The sequence below is a fragment of the Littorina saxatilis genome, linkage group LG4, assembly GCF_037325665.1.
Source record: "Littorina saxatilis isolate snail1 linkage group LG4, US_GU_Lsax_2.0, whole genome shotgun sequence".
NCBI classification, from domain to species: domain Eukaryota; kingdom Metazoa; phylum Mollusca; class Gastropoda; order Littorinimorpha; family Littorinidae; genus Littorina; species Littorina saxatilis.
The window spans coordinates 68,133,470-68,155,368 of record NC_090248.1 but is presented as its reverse complement, the minus strand read 5'-3'; the positions used below and the strand labels follow the sequence as shown (position 1 = coordinate 68,155,368).

Sequence of the window (21,899 nt, the reverse complement as noted above, 5' to 3'; positions counted from 1 at the left end):
GGGACGAGAGGACAGCAGTGGAGGATCCACAGTCTTGCCCGTGTTGTAGGACGATCAAACTGATTCCCACGACACTAGTTTGAATTTGTTTGCCTGGGGAGGGGTGGGTGGGTGGGTGGGGGGGGGGGTTATCTATCTGTAACACATAGATGCGAAGAATACTGCAATCACTTTCCACCCTCATCTCCCAGAGACAATATCTAACCCACGTATAGAGAGACGGCCACCAAATTCACCACTCCACTCCCCAGATCAGTAATTTAAGCCTGTTGTGTATTCATTAGAAAGACCTAGTGTTGGTACCTACCAGCCACCACGATGATGCAGTCATTCTTGTCCAGCTGTTTGAGCGTGTGCTCCACAGATCAGTATGATAAGCCTGCAGTGTATAGAAAGACCTAGTGTTGGTACCTACCAGCCACCACGATGATGCAGTCATTCTTGTCCAGCTGTTTGAGTGTGTGCTCCACAGATCAGTATGATAAGCATGCAGTGTATAGAAAGACATAGTGTTGGTACCTACCAGCCACCACGATGATGCAGTCATTCTTGTCCAGCTGTTTGAGCGTGTGCTCCACCGAGGGCAGAACGTCGGGGAAGACGCGCTGAAGGTCTGTCTGGAACTGCCTCGGCAAGGAATGCAGGTACTCCCCCGCCTGAGAGAAGATGTTCTTCAGCGTCTGACGGTTGCTGACGTCAGCGGTCACTGCCTCCTTTAGCACCCGGTCCTGTGGAAGGGAGGAAAGGATGGGTGGATGAATGGGTGAGGTTCTATAGCTTTTGATTTAAAAAAAAAAGAAATGTAGGTTTTTGGAACGTTTGATTATTGACAAAACAACACTTTATGTTTACAGTACGTCGACAAACAACACTTTATGTTTACAGTACGTCGACAAAACAACACTTTATGTTTACAGTACGTCGATAAAACAACACTTTATGTTTACAGTACGTCGACAAAACAACACTTTATGTTTACAGTACGTCGAAAAAACAACACTTTATGTTTACAGTACGTCGACAAAACAACACTTTATGTTTACAGTACGTCGAAAAAACAACACTTTATGTTTACAGTACGTCGACAAAACAACACTTTATGTTTACAGTACGTCGACAAAACAACACTTTATGTTTACAGTACGTCGACAAAACAACACTTTATGTTTACAGTACGTCGACAAAACAACACTTTATGTTTACAGTACGTCGACAAAACAACACTTTATGTTTACAGTACGTCGACAAAACAACACTTTATGTTTGCAGTATGTCGACAAAACAACACTTTATGTTTACAGTACGTCGACAAAACAACACTTATGTTTACAGTACGTCGACAAAACAACACTTTATGTTTACAGTACGTCGACAAAACAACACTTTATGTTTACAGTACGTCGACAAAACAACAATTTATGTTTACAGTACGTCGACAAAACAACACTTTATGTTTGCAGTACGTCGACAAAACAACACTTTATGTTTACAGTACGTCGACAAAACAACACTTTATGTTTACAGTACGTCGACAAAACAACACTTATGTTTACAGTACGTCGACAAAACAACACTTTATGTTTACAGTACGTCGACAAAACAACACTTTATATTTACAGTACGTCAACAAAACAACACTTTATGTTTACAGTACGTCGACAAAACAACACTTATGTTTACAATACGTCGACAAAACAACACTTTATGTTTACAGTACGTCGACAAAACAACACTTTATGTTTACAGTACGTCGACAAAACAACAATTTATGTTTACAGTCCGTCGACAAAACAACACTTTATGTTTGCAGTACGTCGACAAAACAACACTTTATGTTTACAGTACGTCGACAAAACAACACTTTATGTTTACAGTACGTCGACAAAACAACACTTATGTTTACAGTACGTCGACAAAACAACACTTTATGTTTACAGTACGTCGACAAAACAACACTTTATGTTTACAGTACGTCGACAAAACAACACTTTATGTTTACAGTACGTCACCCAGCGGTCTTTTAGTTAGACAGACAGACACATGTTGTGATACAAATAATGAACTTATCTCAAAATCGTCGACGAATCTCACACGCAAGATCCAAGGGTTTATCTGTCTGTCACCTTCACAGAGCACTAGGTCAACGTACATTATATTTAATGTAACGTTTTGTTTTGTCAATAATTAACCATTCCAATAACCTCTAACTCTTGTATTTTTAAAAATTCTAAATTTTGTAACGTCAGCAGTGTATCTGTCTTTAGACTATGGCTTTTGATTATATTCAAACACGCCGACAGACGCATGGGTAGAGAGATCTGCACCGAAGGAGGGACGGGTGGATGGAGGGACGGGTGGATGGATGCACGGGTGGATGGTGAAGACTTTGTGGATTGAGGCTTTTCGTGATGCCCAAACACAGGCAGAGGTAGAACGGGTTGAGTGTTCTGCATTTTAATAAAGACATACACGCATGTAAGCACGCAATTACTCGCGAACTAGATGAAGCAAACGGGCCATTCGTGCATACGTACTCAGGCCAATATGTATAGACTGACAGGCAGACAGGCAGACAGGCAGACAGGCAGACAGACAGACAGACAGATCGTGCACAAAGACGCATGCACGTACGCGTGTAGAAGGGCAAAGTCAAAACCAATCAACAACAACACGAAATGAAACACACACACACACACACACACACACACACACACACACACACACACACACACACACACACACACACACACACATGCACACACACACACACACACACACACTACACACAAAACATTAACCACACATTTAAGCATGCTCATAAATACTGAAAGAACAAATACTTCAAATACCCCCCCCCCCCCCCTATTCCAACCCCCCCCCCCTATTCCAACCCACCCGCAACCCCATACACCTGCAAAACACACGCTGCACCTAGATAAGAATACTCGTAAATCTTGCACAACAGTATACCTTTCACCGATTATGGAGTTATCAAATCTGGGGAGCTTAAGGTCCTTTTTGTGCTACAGTAAAAGGGTTTAACGACGTTTCTCAGGTGTTTTAACACAGGTCACGGGTCAACGGTGAGCCCGTGTATCTTTCAGAAAATACTGACATTACCAATGTATCAACGGAACACAAACAATGTTATCAGATGGTGTCGAACTGTGGAAGAGACACGGCAGATTCCTGGATGCATAGGGCGTCTTGCGTCAAGGGAGCACGGTACAGGACTTTTGATGAGAGGCATGCAAGGCCAAATACACTCACAACATTTTAATACAGAACGCGCACTCGCACGCTGTCTGTGTGTCTGTCGATCTTTCTGTCGGGGTGTGTGTGTGTGTTTATGTTTGTCTGTCTGTCTGTCTGTCTGTATGTCTGTCTGTCTGTCCGTCTGTCTGTCCGTCTGTCTGTCTGTCTCTCACACACACACACACACACACACACACACACACACACACACACACACACACACGCACACACACTTACCGGGACACACATACACACACACTTACACACACACACACACACACACACACACACACACACACACACACACACACACACACACACACACCTGGAACAAACGTGTTCATGATCTCGCCTAATTTTGTCTACACAATTTAAACCAAACTATCAATTAAGATATTCACTTTTTAATGCAAATTTGGCGTCAGATTGTCTTCATTTTGCATCATTGGCAGTAAACGCCCTATCGTTTAGGCGAGACTTTGACAGACAACGTTCTTTCGACGAACTTTGACAAATGTGGAAATTATGTAAAATGAGACCATTTTAAACAAAATAAGTGCATGTGCACAATAAAAGAATAATGTTTGAATATCCCCGTGACATAACTGCTAATCTGAATTGCCTTCTCGTTGCATGATTGACATATTTTTGAGTCTAATTGACTATTAACATGGTTGAAAGTATTTCAACTTTTATTTTCAATAGCAAGCGTCTTTACATTTTAAGTGCTGATAGACTGTACTGTTGCCTGTGCATATCTCTTGTAGTTAGCACTCTCATCTGGAATAAAAAAAAATAGCTACACGCGTAAACATCAACACACACAAACACACAGACAGACAGACAGAGATGGAGAGACAGATAGAGGGACACACAGAGACAGAGACAGACAGAGACAGACAGAGACGCACTGAGACTCAGACAGACGGACGGACGGACGGACGGACGGACGGACGGACGGACGGACGGACGAACGAACAGACAGACAGAGAAGCACACACACACACACACACACACACACACACACACACACACACACACACACACACACATACACACACACAGCAGACACGATTTGAATTGATAACCTGACAACACGAAAGGTCGGTGTCAATGCAATGTTGAGCTGTGTGGTCAGTTTTGAACAAAACTCATAATAGCTCTCGCACCCACAACGATACACTTCAACAAGAATAAATTATGCGGGCGCCCGTAAGCAAGTTATCGGGGAGGACTACCGAATACCGAAAACGGGACGAAGACGAAAATGACATCCTTGTCCTTGTCTCAGACTGCCGGTGTAACACGAGAAAATAGATGGAGATATATAGTAAATACTACATGGCTTGCTGTGTCGTACCAGATTTACACTCGTTGCTTTTTTAAATAGTGAACAGCTCGCTTTCGCTCGCAGTTCAATATTTAAAATAAAAATCGTGTAAATCTGGTACAACACAGCAAACCGTGTAGTATTCTCTATATCTCCATCTATACCTACCAAATAGTCAGTTGCCTGGGTGCTGTCAGTAAGAGTAGGAATTTTTTTAATGAAATAATGTTGCTGATTGACACTGGTGTCAGTTACGAAATTATTTCACAAAAATACAATTTTGCACAGAAAGTACCCAAGGTGTTGGGTTTGAGAAGTATGCAAATGGAGGGGTGGTGTTATCACATATAAAGGCCTCGGCAGATATGGGATGCTAAGCAGAGCGTGTTTTTACGAAACGGGCATTGCCTTTAAAACTCAACAACCATAACAGAGTCGTAACATCGCAACGATTTAGCAGGCACGATTGCTTTTGCTTTTGAGTAAAGGCGGGATGTTTACGCTTAATTTGAATAATCGTCACTTGAACAAATTATCACGCTCCCCGATGGAGCTAATAAAATATATGACTACAACAAAGTCACATTAAGACTCCTTATATTGCGTTCTTTCTGAGAAAATGGTTGGATAAGTCATCAAAAGCAATCGTCCGTCAGTGTTTAAACATACTATCCTTCTCGTGTAAGCGATCATGAAAACCACCTCAGATCTACCAAGGAACTTTCCTTACGATTACTGCAACCTTTTATATGGAATTAAACCCAAAACATCAACAGCCAGCCTGCTTCCAGTGACGAGTAGGAGTTTGAATTAATTTCGTTAATTGAAGTAGATGTTACGAACGAAAGTAATTCAGCGAAACAAGCCACTCTGCGCAGACAGCAACCAGTGTGTTGATTGTGGGTAAGTGACCAAGTGGAAGGGTCCTAACATTCCATGTTGATTGTGGGTAAGTGACCAAGTGGAAGGGTCCTAACATTCCATGTAAAACATGTCTGTTGATTGTGTGTAAGTGACCAAGTGGAAGGGTCCTAACATTCCATGTAAAACATGTCCAGGTGTGAGTAGGTGTACATGACCGCTTACATAAGAAAAATTGCGCATTTAAATTAGTTATCCAGAAAAATATGTTCCGCAAGACCTATCAGTGTTTATTGGGCCATCATTTGAAGAAGATCAAGTCATCCATTTTTACATTAGCCATATATCCTGCTGAGCGTGTATCATTGGATTTTTCGTCAACAGTCGAGGCAAGGTCTTCCATCTAGTGAACGACGAAGAAGAAGAAGAAGAAGAAGAAGAAGAAGAAGAAGAAGAAGAAGAAGAAGAAGAAGAAGAAGAAGAAGAAGAAGAAGAAGAAGAAGAAGAAGAGGCAAGGTCTTCCATCTAGTGAACGACGAAGAAGAAGAAGAAGAAGAAGAAGAAGAAGAAGAAGAAGAAGAAGAAGAAGAAGAAGAAGAAGAAGAAGAAGAAGAGGCAAGGTCTTCATCTTTTGTTCCTGTTACTTTGATGTTACGATCTGGAACATGTGAGCGTTGCTAGGTAACGAGTGTATATAACCAACACGTGCACCCAAGCCTGCAAAATGCATCCTGTTTTTCAGCTCATTACACACCCACAGTGCAGGAAGGTGGCCGAAGTAGCAATCCTCCTTGCCTACATAACACACGTCCTGATTTACTCAAACCAGCAACAAGCATCCTGGTTTCCAGCTCATTACACCCAAACAGTGTAGGGAGGTGGCCGAAGTAGCAATTCTCCTTGCCTACATAACACACGTCCTGGTTAAAGGCACAGTAAGCCTCCCGTTAACCATCACAGATTCTGTCAGGCTTTTACACACAGTACAAACACCCTTTCATTTAAACACTCACCGCTTGAGAACATCCTAGGTGCCCTCCGTAAAGAGCGAGCAATTTTCAAAGAATTTATTTTTGCGTGGTTTATCTTACCCCTGAGCCATCGCGAACCCGTGTGATCCAGTTTCCCTTTTTAACAATGCAGTCGTCAGTTTGTAATTTGAATGCGGCTCGCTGTGAGCTTATCTGCAATAGCACGTTATTATATATCTCTGACTATGCACGAAACAAACGGATGAGGTTCACAAGAACTCTAGCGATGGCTTTTGACTGTTCAGATGAACTGGCGATAGGCATAAACCGTCAACTGCTACGAGAACCACGACCTTGCGTGACCCTGCTTCCGGGCTTTTCTTTGTTCAAACTTCGAATTGTACTGATCTTGTCTTGATGAAAAAAGAATTCTTTTATGATTTAAGAATGTTTGTGTAACAAGCTGTCAATTTATTATTTAGATTTTAAAAGTTAGGTCCAGCGCCAAAACGCACCACGGTCCGATTGTGTGAGGAGACAATCCGCAAAATTAATTCTTTGAAAATTGCTCGCTCTTTACGTAGGGCACCTAGGATGTTTCCGTTCGGTGAGCGTTCAAACGGAAGGGTGTTTGTCCTGTGTGTAAAAGCCTGACAGTATCTGTGATGGTTTACGGGAGGCTTACTGTGCCTTTAACTCAAACCAGCAACAAGCATCCTGGTTTTCAAATCAGTTAACACACTGAATCTGGGATGTGGCTGATTTTGCACTCCAACTCATTTTAAATGCGTGAAGAGGTGGCATTATGAGCGTCAGAGTTCGTACATTTAGAATGGAAACTGCTTTTGCAACCATGAGCTGCCACAGCCCACGGGAATCAATTACTATAAATAAAGAAAATGAACCTACATTATTCAAATTGTTTTTCCCTTTTTAGCTCACGACGGGAAAACTATATGGTCCCGCTACGGGTGGGCGAAAATTATCTATACACTCCCAGATTTGTTCTGTCTTTATCTTAGTTCAAATGGAAAAGATTTGTAGATAGCAAGCTAGACTAGAAAGGTTGCCATCGGTTAAATAGAATGTGCAGGCAAAAAACGCAAGTCATACGTAATTAAAGCAAGATGTCGCCTTACGTTTCTGTGACCCTTAAGAAACATTAGAAATATGATGAGCTCACTCAACCTTTAAGAGTGATAGCCATCTGGACAAACTGAAGAGGTTAGTACAAGCCACCTCCGGAAACAGGGATGGGGTAATGCAATAACTGCATACACATTTTTGTTTTTGTTTTAATGTATTTGTTGGCTTGAACATTTCGGAATACCGTACAACTGTACTGAACTTTATTTATGGAGAAAAAAAGGTTTAAGACTGGGCTTTTTTTTTACAATCTGTCCTTAACACAAACACACACACACACGCGCACAGACACACACACACACAAACACACAGACACACAGACAGACACACACACACACACACACGCACGCACGCACGCACACACACACACACACACACACACACACACACACACGCACGCTCGCACAAAAACACACGCACTCATACCCACACCCACACACACACGTAGGGGAAGGGCTCCTAATATGGACCACTTTTTGTTTCATTTTGATAACTAGCTTGTTTTCTTGCGAAGAAGTTTCATTTTGTGTTTGGTAGTCCTTCTCTCTTAGGTTAACCGTTAGGCCTAATTAGAGTGAAATAGCTTTGATAGATATTCAGCAAAAATTAAATACAGAAAAAACACCAAATGGTCCATATTAGGAGCCTGGGCGCCTAATATGGACCACTGAAGCGGCCTTCTCGAATCACTGTAAAAAGCCCCCTATACTTCAAAATAACATGATACAACTTAGAGTGCAAGTCAGACTAATCAAAATATGCTTTAGATTTATCTGTTGATGAGAGCATTATTGGAAGCACACCAGGAAACTAAAGAAGCTTATCAAAAACAGAGTGAAAATAAGTGAAATTATCAACTTACAGAAAAAAGACTATTTGTGATATTTTGTTTAAATCTCGAAGGCTAGTTATAGGTTATTTCCAGCAAACTTCTGAATGAATTAATGAAAATAGCATTTAGCTTTATTTTCTTCGATTTGTTGAAGGTGGTCCATATTAGGGGACTGACACATACTTTGAGATTTTGCTATTATTTTTTGTTTGCAGTAGAACCTCGGGGTCAACACTGTTAAAATGTAACAAATACGGTCTTAGCTGTCATATGTTGCAATTTTTGTGTGATAAAAGCTTTGGCTGTGTACAGAAACGATTCCGTTTTAGGCGGCAAATTTAGAGTGAACGCTGCCTAAAGTGAAAAAAAGAGAAAAAGTCCAACGGTTTTGAGGTTTGTGTTTCTGCAACTGTTTTGACATGTGAAAGGTATCCAGAGAGGGTGAATACAGCCAATGAAATTGTTTTGAGCGCTCTAGCGCCGTTAGTTTGTCAGAACAGGAGGTGGTCCATATTAGGAGCCGGTCCATATTAGGAGCCCTTCCCCTACATACACACACACACACACACACACACACACACACACACACACACACACACACACACACACACACACACACACACACACACACCTCGAAGATTAGAATATTTTCTGGAAAATTGGAATAGTTTGTGGGCAACAGAAAATCCCCCTTGATCGAAACAGTCACTTTTAACCCTGCTCTGTGCCTTTCTCTGCAAAGTTAACATCGACACACCAATAGAATCCCCGTTCATTTTGGCATCTAATCGAAAGTTGCCAGATTGTCTGAGCATCAAAACACACCCCAGAGTCAATCTCAAGCTCTCCCTTCTACCTTCGTTTGCAAAGATAACGATACATCGCCATACAGGAGTTTCATGACTCCTTCTCGTTCTTTGGGTATCCAAAAAAAGTTGCAATAACGCGTTGGCATCAAAACATTCCCCGGCCGGGTGCAGTCACTTTTAATTCTTTCCCTTCTACCTACCTCTGCAGAGATAACGTTACATCTCTCTCTCTCTCTCTCTCTCTCTCTCTCTCTCTCTCTCTCTCTCTCTCTCTCTCTCTCTCTCTCTCTCTCTCTCTCTTTCTCTTTCACGCTCCCTTAGAGTGTGTGTATGTGTGTGTATGTGTGTGTGTGTGTATGTATATGTGTGTGTATGTGTGTGTGTGTGTGAATATATGTGTGTGTATATATGTGTGTGTATGTGTGTGTATGTGTGTGTGTGTGTGTATGTGTGTGTGTGTGTGTGTGTGTGTGTGTGTGTGTGTGTGTGTGTGTGTTTTTGTTTTATTCTTCATTCATGTTCGTCGTTTTATGTGTGTATTGTAGTAGGGACTAGCTGTAAGAAAGGACCATATGGACCTAATGCTATTATGTTCAATCAAGTTTTCGAGTTCGACTTCGAGTTCTCTCTTCGGCACCTCAAAGAAAATGACATTACAATAATGTCTGGACATCGGATAACACCCCCTTGTCTGACAGTGTGACCCCAAGGACCCTCAGGTCTCCAACACCCCCTTGTCTGACAGTGTGACCCCAAGGACCCTCAGGTCTCCAACACCCCCTTGTCTGACAGTGTGACCCCAAGGACCCTCAGGACTCCAACACCCCCTTGTCTGACAGTGTGACCCCAAGGACCCTCAGGTCTCCAACACCCCCTTGTCTGACAGTGTGACCCCAAGGACCCTCAGGTCTCCAACACCCCCTTGTCTGACAGTGTGACCCCAAGGACCCTCAGGTCTCCAACACCCCCTTGTCTGACAGTGTGACCCCAAGGACCCTCAGGTCTCCAACACCCCCTTGTCTGACAGTGTGACCCCAAGGACCCTCAGGTCTCCAACACCCCCTTGTCTGACAGTGTGACCCCAAGGACCCTCAGGTCTCCAACACCCCCTTGTCTGACAGTGTGACCCCAAGGACCCTCACGTCTTCCCTCTCCCTTCCCCTGCAAAGATAACGTTACGTCGGCATACCAAGGGAGTGCTATAACACATTGTTTTCTCATCGACATCCTTGTCTGGATTTGCGTGTCAAAGAAGTAGACCGCAGTTTGACGTTGCTTTAACAGATCATATTACAGAATCCAATCCATCTTACTTAATTATATAAGTTTACTGTTGTACATACGCACGTTTTATCAATTAGAAACCCAATACTCGCATCCTGCTCGACTTTGCCTAAAACAATTTCCAAAGAAAATGTAGAAATTGTTCTAGGCAAAGTCGGGCAGGATGCGAGTATTGGGTTTTTATTGGATAAAACGGTCTCCTCGTAACTACTCGGCATACGAGGGTCATAAATTGTGTCTCGGCCAGCTTATGCGAGGTCTTCCCTTTAATGAGACGATCGTGATAACAATACTGCGTTTCACCTGAGTGCGGATGTTTTGTTTGTAAACGATAGGAAAACAGAACATAAATCATCCGCCTTTAATTGTTCCGTAGAAATACCTGTCATCCTTGGATTCAAAGGTGTCTTTTTTTTTGGGGGGGGGGGGGGGGGGATTGTCTCAGAAATTGTTCCTGGACTGTGCGCAGGCTCCACAAATGTACAACGGGATGCCCTATATACGTGCATACTCGAGGTCGACAAACTACAAACTGAAATTTGGAGCGAAGCATCTATTTCGTTTCGTCGTAACTAAACAACGGAGCGTCACAACATGTTAGATCATGACAGTACATGATGTGACCTTTTTGTTCCAAATGTTAATAACAGTCGTCTTTCAGTGTTTCGCTGCGTGCTTGTGGAGTTATGAACATGGCCAGGGCAAGTAAATAGCTTACAGTTAGGTGTAAACAACGTATTTTACAGGTGCGACAAAGCTAAGTAATTTCAATTAGGAATAGCAACCATGTCTGGGAAAAACAAAGGGAATATTTCCATGATTTCGTAACTGTGCAAACGATATTGGTAAATATTTTTGTTCTGTGCCCGTGAATACATTCGAAAACCATGAGTGTTTGTTCAACTAAGCTGTGCTCACTGACATGTGCATCAACACAACCGTGACGAGAAAACAGATAAATAGGGGAAGATTATGATTTAACCATCCCAGTCCCGACAGTTGAATGTAAACGAAAATGAATGACTTCACACACACGCACACGCACATACACTCACACACCCCCTCACACACGCACACACACACACACACACACGCACGCACGCACGGACACACGCACGCACACACGCACACACACAAGCACACACACACACACACACACACACACACACACTGACACTTTTACACACACTGACACTTTTACACACACACACACACACACACACACACACACACACACACACACACACACACACACACACACACACACACTTACAGGAATGCACTCTTATATAAAAATGTATTCACTTGTTTGGTAATAATGACAAAGCCGGAATAAAGAACCTAATATAATGTGCATATTTATATCGTACCCAATGATCGCGTCGGCGCAAACGTTTACGTCTGGTGGCTATAAAAGCTTTAGAGCGTCAAATTGATTGCCATTAAAATGAATAGCTATCTTCGATAAGGATCAATGTATACGCGAACTCCACAGGTTGCACAACAACAGTTTTTTGGTCTGAGTTTGAAAAATGTCTGAAAGAAAAATGTTTTAACTGTGACAGACTCAGACTAACACCAACACTGATATTATTGAACCATGAAAACCACATTAAAACAGACGCTGGTTTTGACTATATTTTATTAACAGGAAAGTTTTTTGTATACAAATGTATAATTAACAAAATTCGTCCTCGCATGCAAATGTTTTTAAGAGAACTATGTAACTTATACCAAATTGATAAATATGCTCACAATATCCTCATGAAATAAATTCAGTTTATTACAAAATGGAACCCGTACCAACAGCTAATAACAGTTTGATGACGACTGGTGATGTTGTGATTTGCTATTACAATAGCCGTTAATGCATTTCTGATTTCGGGACAAGTATGCTTTGGACATATAACAATACCAACTGCCATGTAGCTTGTCATATATATGTGTTTAACTCTGCTACTGCTGCAATTTACTATCAGTATAAGTATCAATGCTTTTAATTTGTCATTGTAAATCTGTTTGCCTGAATAAAAAACTGTTGAAGAAAAAAAAAGAAAAGAAAAAAAAGAAGAAAAAACCCCACTCATTTTAGAAGCTGTTTGACATCCTTCTGAGCTCCTACAACTTGTTGGTTTGCTCAAAATGATTATTTCATTGAAAGTTAACTCAACCAATTGTAAAAATTCGTTGACTAAAAAAATATGTTAAAAAAATATGTATCAATTGAACATGGGATTTCCCTTCTTCGAGCCGTGCCAACTAGGGTTAGGTTCAATTTGATCGATACATGCATTTATGATCAAAACATGACATGTATATATTTATCCGTTGAGTTAGAATTCCTTTGAATCGCATTGGACCCACACAAACATAGTGGTCTTTTGTAATCCTAGCAAGCCGCCTGAATATGTGTTTTTGTCGGCCTCAGACGTTCCATGTAGCTCAAAGAAGCGAATATGTATAAGTTACAGCTCCGTCCATCCATGGTATCGCCTGATATTTTGTCGAGACTGGGTCAATGAATATGATGACGTCACTCGAGGCTCTGCCGAGAGTGACGTCATTATATTCTTTCACCCAGTCGAGACAAAATATCACGCGCTGCCATGGGTGACACGGAGCTGTAACGTATATATGGCATGACCAAAGTAAAGATAGTTTGTCATGGGATGTGGAAACAAAGCATGGGAAATGCACCATGGGCAGAATAATCAACGCAAGCCTGTAAGTTGTAGAACTATATTTTGTGTCAGTCTTGGCAAGGCGCAGTTTTAACACTACGCTGGAACGCCGAAGAAGAAGAAGAACACTACGCACGAAATAGCGCCGCAATTTTGTTTAATGTGTACAGCCTAAATACAAGAAAAACGTGATTTTAAGATGATGAGCGTGGATTTTTCAAAGTTTACAACATCTGCAAGAGGCTAAATCACGTTTTTGGCGAAAATAATATGCAATCGGTTCAGCACTGTTTTTTCATAGGACGAAAGTCCGCGTAGCTTGAAACGAGTTTGCTTCGAAGTCGAACACTGCTGCCGCAAAGACTAAAAGAGTATGGCCTTCAATCCAACCAGGCTTTGGATTATTTGTAGCAGACTGTGTGCTTTCGGATAAATAGTGCTCTCTGGATATTTTCTTTGGATTTCGGAGTGAACTGGTGGAGAACGAAGTCGATTGGAACTACCATTGTATCGAGCACTGCCACTGAAGCAGCTAGGTAGGCAGTGTGTTGTGATTGTTTGTTTAGACTTGGATCACACATCTTTTAAGTGACTCGAAAGTGTATGTGTGTTAGTGTTTGTCCAGGTTGGTTGGTTTCATCTTTCATTATGCACCACAAACTCAGTCACGATTCACACCATGCACACTCCAAAATTGGAATGATATGTTAACATGACACACCATAGGTCAAGGAGAAACAGCTCATACTCATAGTTATACACAGTTTAATTTCTTCAAGTTCTTGTCATACATTTTTTATTTTTTATTATCTACAGTAAATTGTTTTCTTAATAGTTTGACTACAAAGTTGTTACTGAGAAAATATTGACGAATGACACACTTACAAGTACTACTGGTGATTAACTCATTCAGTCAAAATAATCCTCTATTGGATCTTGGACAGATCTGTAAAGTTAATTGTTTACTGGAAACAGTAGTTGATTAAGGATAGAATGACAGGAACACAAGCTGAACATGATAAGTCGCATGTGTGAGCTGAGGTAATGGAATAACAATTAACATGAACAAGTGTGAAATGTAACAATTGAATATATAATAATTCATCCTCAAATATCATGCATCATATTGCATGGATTGATGGAAAGTTGTAGTTTAGACCTGTAAGTTCTGTGAGTGAGTCACTGCACAATGTAAATTAATACCAACATAAGTGATATAATTAAGGCCTTTGTTTGTGAAATTGCACACATATAATATGTGTTCTGCATCTCGTTAACAACATTAACAATAGCTAGCATAGAATTAGTAATAGTATAGTTCAACTTCAACAACAAATCATTTGTAATTCAGTTAGGCTACACACAGTTTCTTCTCTCAAATAGGGAAATGACATTGACTGGTAGTGGTAATCACTTAATCATGTTAGTTGTGATTATATTATGAAGGAGGTGTTTCAAGATTGGTACTGGAAGGGGCACTTGCTTGTGGGTAGTTAATGGTGATGTTGAATGTGCAGTTTGATATGGGACCTTGAAAGAAAGGCTGCAGGAGGCTGGTGCTTTGTGTGGACATGCTTTGATCTGATGTCATTGTTGCGGAAGCATGTGCCATTTTTGCTGGTACATGTGTGCTTGCATGTGGGGCTGTCAAGAATTGGTTTGGTGGCATTGTTGCGGAAGCATGTGTGGCTGATGTGATTGTTGCGGAAGCATGTGTCATGTTTGCTGTTGCGTGTGTGGTTGCATGCGGGGCTGTTGAGAATTGGTTTGGTGGCATTGTTGCGGAAGCATGTGTGGCTGATGTGATTGTTGCGGAAGCATGTGTCATGTTTGCTGGTGCATGTGTGGTTGCATGCGGGGCTGTTGAGAATTGGTTTGGTGGCATTGTTGCGGAAGCATGTGTGGCTGATGTGATTGTTGCGGAAGCATGTGTCATGTTTGCTGGTGCATGTGTGGTTGCATGCGGGGCTGTTGAGAATTGGTTTGGTGGCATTGTTGCGGAAGCATGTGTGGCTGATGTGATTGTTGCGGAAGCATGTGTCATTTTTGCTGGTGCATGTGTTGTTGCATGCGGGGCTGTCGAGAATCGGTTTCGTGGAATTGTTGCGGAAGCATGTGTGCTTGCATGTGACTGTGAGGCTGATGTGATTGTTGCGGAAGCATGTGTCATTTTTGCTGGTGCATGTGTGGTTGCATGCGGGGCTGTTGAGAATTGGTTTGGTGGCATTGTTGCGGAAGCATGTGTGGCTGATGTGATTGTTGCGGAAGCATGTGTCATGTTTGCTGGTGCATGTGTGGTTGCATGCGGGGCTGTTGAGAATTGGTTTGGTGGCATTGTTGCGGAAGCATGTGTGGCTGATGTGATTGTTGCGGAAGCATGTGTCATTTTTGCTGGTGCATGTGTTGTTGCATGCGGGGCTGTCGAGAATCGGTTTCGTGGAATTGTTGCGGAAGCATGTGTGCTTGCATGTGACTGTGAGGCTGATGTGATTGTTGCGGAAGCATGTGTCATTTTTGCTGGTGCATGTGTGGTTGCATGCGGGGCTGTTGAGAATTGGTTTGGTGGCATTGTTGCAGAAGCATGTGTGCTTGCATGTGTGGCTGATGTCAGCTGGTCTGGCGAGGATGTGTTTGGTGCTTGTGCATGTGATGCCAGTATGTTTGATATTTCTTTTTGGGTTTGTTCAGGGATGCAGGAATATGAGTTGATTGACTGGACATTTTTGTGCCCGGATATTTGCATGATGTGTGTTGGTGGTATGTTGTGGTCAATCAGTTGTTGAATCATGGTTTTGCGTGCGCTATGATTTGTCAATTTTTTTGAATCTGTCAGACCTGCTTTGGATGCCATTGTTTTCATTATTTTTGCCAACTTGTTTTTTCCAACTCTTTGTTTTTTGAACCAAGTGGTGCCTGGGGGTGGGTTGGGGATTGTGGTTGAAGAAACATAAAACGGGTCAGAATCTTCTCTGTAGCTGACTGGCCGCAGCTCAGCGTACAACTTGTACACCTTGACCGGGCACGTCTCTGGTGTCTCCGGTGTTGCCCATGCTGTCGGACTGAAAGGACGGACTCCAGTAGGGTCTCTTCCAGTCCTGGTCTTTGTTGTTCGCTCATTGTAGCTGAAAGAAATGCTTACACTGTACGCAGGGATTTATTTTAAGTAAATATTTTAAAATTGACTTTATAATTTTGCACATTAATATCCCGCAGATATCTTCTTTTTTTTTCAAAATATAGCTCCTTTTCTCATAGTTGGCAGCTTAACAAAAGTGTTTTGTTTTGCAAAGACTGAAAGAGCATGTGTCATGTGTGTGTTTTTGTGTGTGAAAATAGTTTTTAATGCTTTTCTTAAAGTTTACATTAATTAAGCTTTGTTTTTATGTTAGAAAATTGGTTTTGTTTGCATAGTTATGGACAAGAAGTGTGCCTGGGAGGGGGGGTGGGTGGTGGGTGGAGGCGGCAGATCAGTACCTGAGAAATTCGTTCCCATTGGAGTCGTGTTGCAAGGAGACATCTCCCCACTTCATGAGGTAATGATCTGTGACCGCTCGGAGACCAAAATGTCTGGTATTGTTCCACCACAGTGTATTTAATATGGTATCAGGTGTGGCTGTTCCCAGCTGCTGGGTCGTATGCAGCAGCCTAACTTCATCTTCGGTGAGGGGGTCACATTTGTTGATCAAGTTTCCATGACCTTGCTTTTTTAGGTCTTTTAGTTTGGCGGAAAGAGTTGCACGGGCCTGTTGAAATTCAACGTCTGTAAAGATGTCCCGTGGGTAAACCTTTTCCTTCAGATGGCGGTGGATGCTGGCCCAGAAGCTCCTTATCGATGTTGTCTCGTAGTCACGGCCGTCGGCTTTCTTGAGGAGAATGAAGAATTCACACAGGATTACATTTAATTGTTTTGGTGGCAACTGGCTGATTTTGATTTCAGGGGTGATATTCTGGTGCTTTTCTTTCAAAAAAGTTAGGAGCAATCTGATGTCAGATTTTGTTTTCTGTGCAGTGTTTTTGTTTAACTTGAGAGTTAATATAGGCCTGGATGTCTGGTAGGTGTGCCTCATCGTTGCCAAACCTTGGCTTCTTGGATGGTGGTGATGGTGGTGATGCACAAAGGTTCTTCTTCAAACTCAAAGTTTGAGAGATCCTTTAAAACCTCTGGGGTCAAGAATAATGTGCCTGTGACAGTGGTCTGCTGAGGGGATCCGGTGGTGCCAGGCAGACTAGCGAGTTTCTGCACATCTATTCTGTTCACTGTCTTCGTAATCCCGCTGACCGTTTGTACTTTTAAAACTGTGAACCCCAGTGGTTTGGCTATATGGATGACTACTCCTTCCTCTGATCCATTTATTTTGACAATATCATTCACTTTAATTGGCGACAGGCCTGACATTCTGCCGTTGAAATGTTCACAGAAGAACAACGTACGATTGGCTGTGCCTTCGTTGTGCTTTTTTTGGTCTTATTTTTTTTATTTTTACGTGAGAAATATTTCTGTAGTTATACTAAATGTTGCTTGTAATGTTTATGTTTATTTCTATGCGTGATAGAGAAAGCGCGAGCAGCAAACGTTAAGTGATAACGTTATGCGGGTGCTACCCGCGTGCTGCAGCCGTGTAAACTTGCTGAGTCCTTGCCACTTTGGACAGGCATTTACTCGTTATTTATCAGTTTTGTCTATTGAAAATGCATTCGAAAGAAGGAAAAGGCTGAAAAAGAAGTGTTTTCATTCATAAGTTATCGCTTTGGGCGCAAATACTGTCAAAAATCGTCAATCTCAACATGAATCGTTTCGATCTTCGATCGTCAACGTACTGTATGTAAACACAGAGGGTTCAAGGTCGCAAGTAGTTCCGTGTCATGGGGGTCAACTTCGTCTGCTCCCTTTCAAAACAGGGTCAAACGTCATCATTTCATCTTTTTCTTGTTTCTGCGGCTGCGCAAGTTATTTTGACTAGGTCATGGCCGAACTTTAGGCCTACGGAGAAATATCGCTGGATATTTTCTCCCTAGATTAACAGAGACAAAGAAGGGAAGTCATGCTGTATTGAACAATAAATAGTTGTTCTGCATGACAGCCATTGTGGTGGACAGTGGTGCAAACAAATCTAACAGTTCTTTGGACGCTTAGTTTGACTCTCGCTGGATGTTTTAGAATAGAGGGTTGCGTGTTCGACCCTGGGTCAGGCCGCTATTTTCTCCCCCCTTTCCTAACCTAGATGGTGGGTTCAAGTGCTAGTCTTTCGGATGAGACGAAAAACCGAGGTCCCTTCGTGTACACTATATTGGGGTGTGCACGTTAAAGATCCCACGATTGACAAAAGGGTCTTTCCTGGCAAAATTGTATAGGCATAGATAAAAATGTCCATCAAATACCCGTGTGACTTGGAATAAAGGCCGCGAAAGGTGAATGCTCGCCTAACAGGCTTGAGGTTTGCTGGTCGATGTGAATGCGTTATATATTGTGTGTAAAAAATGTTTGTTTGTCTGTCTGTCTGTACAAAAATTCCATTTCACACGGCAGAAATTAATATGTAAAGCGCGGAGAGCACAGTTAATTGTGGTTCGCGCTATATAAGCTCACCATAATAAAAATAAATAAAAACAAAAACAAGAATGGTATATGTAATTTGAATTTTGCTTCTTCTTCTTCTTCTTCTTCTTCTTCTTCTTCTTCTTCTTCTTCTTCTTCTTCTTCTTCTTCTTCTTCTTCTTCTTCTTCGTTCATGGACTTAGACTCCCACGTTCACTCATGTTTTTAGCACGAGTGGATTTTACGTGTATGACCGTTTTTATCCCGCCATTCGGGCAGGATACGCCAATTTCGGGGGAGGCATGCTGGGTATTTTCGTGTTTCTATAACCCACCGAACTCTGACATGGATTACAGGATCTTTTTCGTGCGCACTTGGTCTTGTGCTTGCGTGTACACACGAAGGGGGTTAAGTCACTGGCAGGTCTGCACATAAGTTGACCTGGGAGATCGGAACAATCTCCACTCTTAACCCACCAAGCGGCAGCGACCGGGATTCGAACTTACGACCTCCCGATTAGGAGGCCGACGTCTTACCACCACGCCACTGCGCCCGTCAATTTGAACTTTTAACTCATGACAAACAAAACCTTACATTCACTGTAGGTCTTCTTCTTCTTGTTGTCATGGGCTGAAACTCCTACGTTCACTCATGTTTTTGCACGAGTGGGTTTTTACCCCGCCATTCAGACAGCCATACGCCGCTTTCGGGGTATCACTGTAGTTCGACCCCCTGGTCTTTTAAGTGGATATGCAGACACACAAACACTGATACAGATAATAAACTAATCTGGGAAATTGTCCAAGAAACTCACCCAGAAGACACAAGCGAGACAAGTTTAGTTCTAAGCATTCACATTCCTGTTACACGTTTATATAGTCAATGTGTTTCGCAAAGCAGAGATAACATAACTTTTATTTCGACTCTGAAGAGCGGTATGCATACAATAAAATGTACATTCAATGCAAATAAAATGTACATACGATGTACACATTTTATAAGCGCACAGGATGATACAACGGTCGCACGTGTATCCTCTTTACGTTTACAGTTTGCAAAAGAAGTTGTGACAATGTATGGCGAATAAGACATTTTTTTTAAGTCAGTACCAATCACAGACCCACTTTTCCTTTAATTCCCTGGCTGAGAGAGTTATTCGGTTTGACGACTGCTTGCCAATAGCCTTGACCCACAAGTCAGCAGCGAATGTGATAAACGGGTTATCTCCCCTGAAAAGCGAAGCAAGCTTCGAAGATGGCGACGATGGAAAAGAGAAGAACTGTGAGCGAACTGCGAAAGGTGTGTGTGGGTGTGTGTGATGTGTGTCAGTGTGTGTGGGTGAGAGAAAGGGAGAATGTACGTTCTGGCTCACCGATTCCGACAGACCCTAAATATTAACGCAAAATAGGCTTCTGGACTAAACTTTTACTAAAATGAAACATGCGACAAAATCAAAAAAATACTGCATAAATCCATACAAAAAAAAATATAGTAAAGTAAGGTTGTTTTGAACCAATGCCGGGTCTGTCGGAATCAGTAACCCAGAACGTACATTCCCCCTTTCTCTCTGTGCAACGCTAAATTTAGTTTCCATTGAAATATTAACTAGTTGCAGCCAGCGTGCGTATTGATCCAATCTGCCCGTCGGTCGGCTAGCCATAACTACCGTATTGATCTGGTAAAAACAAACAGCAAGCTTGTCTTCTATACTGATTCCTCCAATGGCAAGACAAGATTAAATCATGTGATAGCAACAGTTACGTCACGTCCGCCCACCACTTGGTATTGATTGTAACATAGCCTGGTGATTTTGCCATTTCATTCCGGAATCGGATGCCGTGCAGTTGTGTTTTCTGTGAGAGTCAAGATAGCATTTCTGAAGAATTAGAGAGAGAACTTCTTCCTCAAGATATGGATCAACAAAGCAGATGGAGTGTAGAACAACTTGGCATCATTGAGGAGCATATATTTCATCATAATAATTATGTTGATGTATTGAATAGAATGAAAAGAGAAGGGCCATCAGAAAGTAGGAAACTACCTAGATTTCTCTCCCAACCAAAAAGAAAACTGACATCTCTGTATGGGGAGCAGGTGAAAAAACGAAAGGTTATGTCACCAGAAGAACTCCATCAATACTTGCAGTCAAAAGAGGTTGATGTGAGTAAGACAGTTAGGAAAGAAGTTTTCTTTTTTTCCTCAGAGAAAATAGGGTCATCAGATGCTGCTATTGAAAAGCTGAAGGAAGGATACAGGCAGATTCAAAGACAGGAGGCCACCAGTATGTGTTTTAACCTTCAGTATGGTTCTCTTCTGGATGCATCTTTCAAATTCTTTCAGGAAGAAAAGGAACGAGGAATTCACAAAAACAAGTGGGAAGAGTGGTTGCAGGCAAACATTGGCATCTCACCAGCTTATTCACGCAAACTGAGAGAGATTGCTCGTTTGCTGAAACCATACTTTAGCAGGTTTTCTACAGTTGGTCTGTCTTTCATTGAAATCTACTCTCTGAAAAAAGATTTGAAGACAATGTTTGAAAGTAATGAGGAGATTAGAAAATATTGGACTTCTCCCATGCAAGAACCACTACAACTCCAAACACGATCCTCTCAGGTAGAAAACACTCAGTTGTGAGAAGTCAGTCACGGTTGAGCAGAGCGCTCCAGGCTGGAGCGCCAGGTCTTTGTATTGCCTGCTATTGATGTTTCTTCCAACCCGTCAAACAACTTCTAAAGGCTGCCTTTTCAGGCGGCCGCCGAGTGCACTTTATGCAAATGACTTGTTTATTGATTCAAGCTTTGACAAGTGTACTTGGTGGCTGCTTTGAAACTCAACAAAGCCCACTCCCCCTTTCACACAAACACTTCCCAAACGCAAGCAACTTCCTCTCCCCCGCTGCAGTCAAAACAAAGCTGTCATAGCGGGTTTTCCCGATTGACAAAAATTCTTATTACACACTCGGACTATTTGAAGCCGCGTTTATTCTCCAGTGTCCAATTGCATAAGAATATTCTGGTGATGAATAAACGCGCTTTGTGTCATTAGCATCTAAAGATTTCTTGTTTACAATAGTTGTGTTGATCTGATGAAGCGCGGAACTGATCTTAGGGTTGTCATGGTGAAACACTCGCTTCTGAAACAGTGCTTCCTTGTAGTTATCATGCGATATGCTCGACTTTACAACCTGTTTGCTT

General features: G+C 42.0%; 1 protein-coding gene across 2 annotated transcripts in view; it reads right to left on the bottom strand.

Annotated features, from left to right (window-relative positions):
* Positions 1–21,899, bottom strand: part of LOC138965462 (uncharacterized) — a 75,883-nt gene that overhangs the window by 23,192 nt on the left and 30,792 nt on the right. For both annotated transcript variants that reach the window (XM_070337621.1, XM_070337622.1), the window contains exon 3: positions 524–728. In XM_070337621.1, the coding sequence (XP_070193722.1) occupies positions 524–728 (205 nt within the window). The remainder of the gene's footprint in view (positions 1–523; positions 729–21,899) is intronic.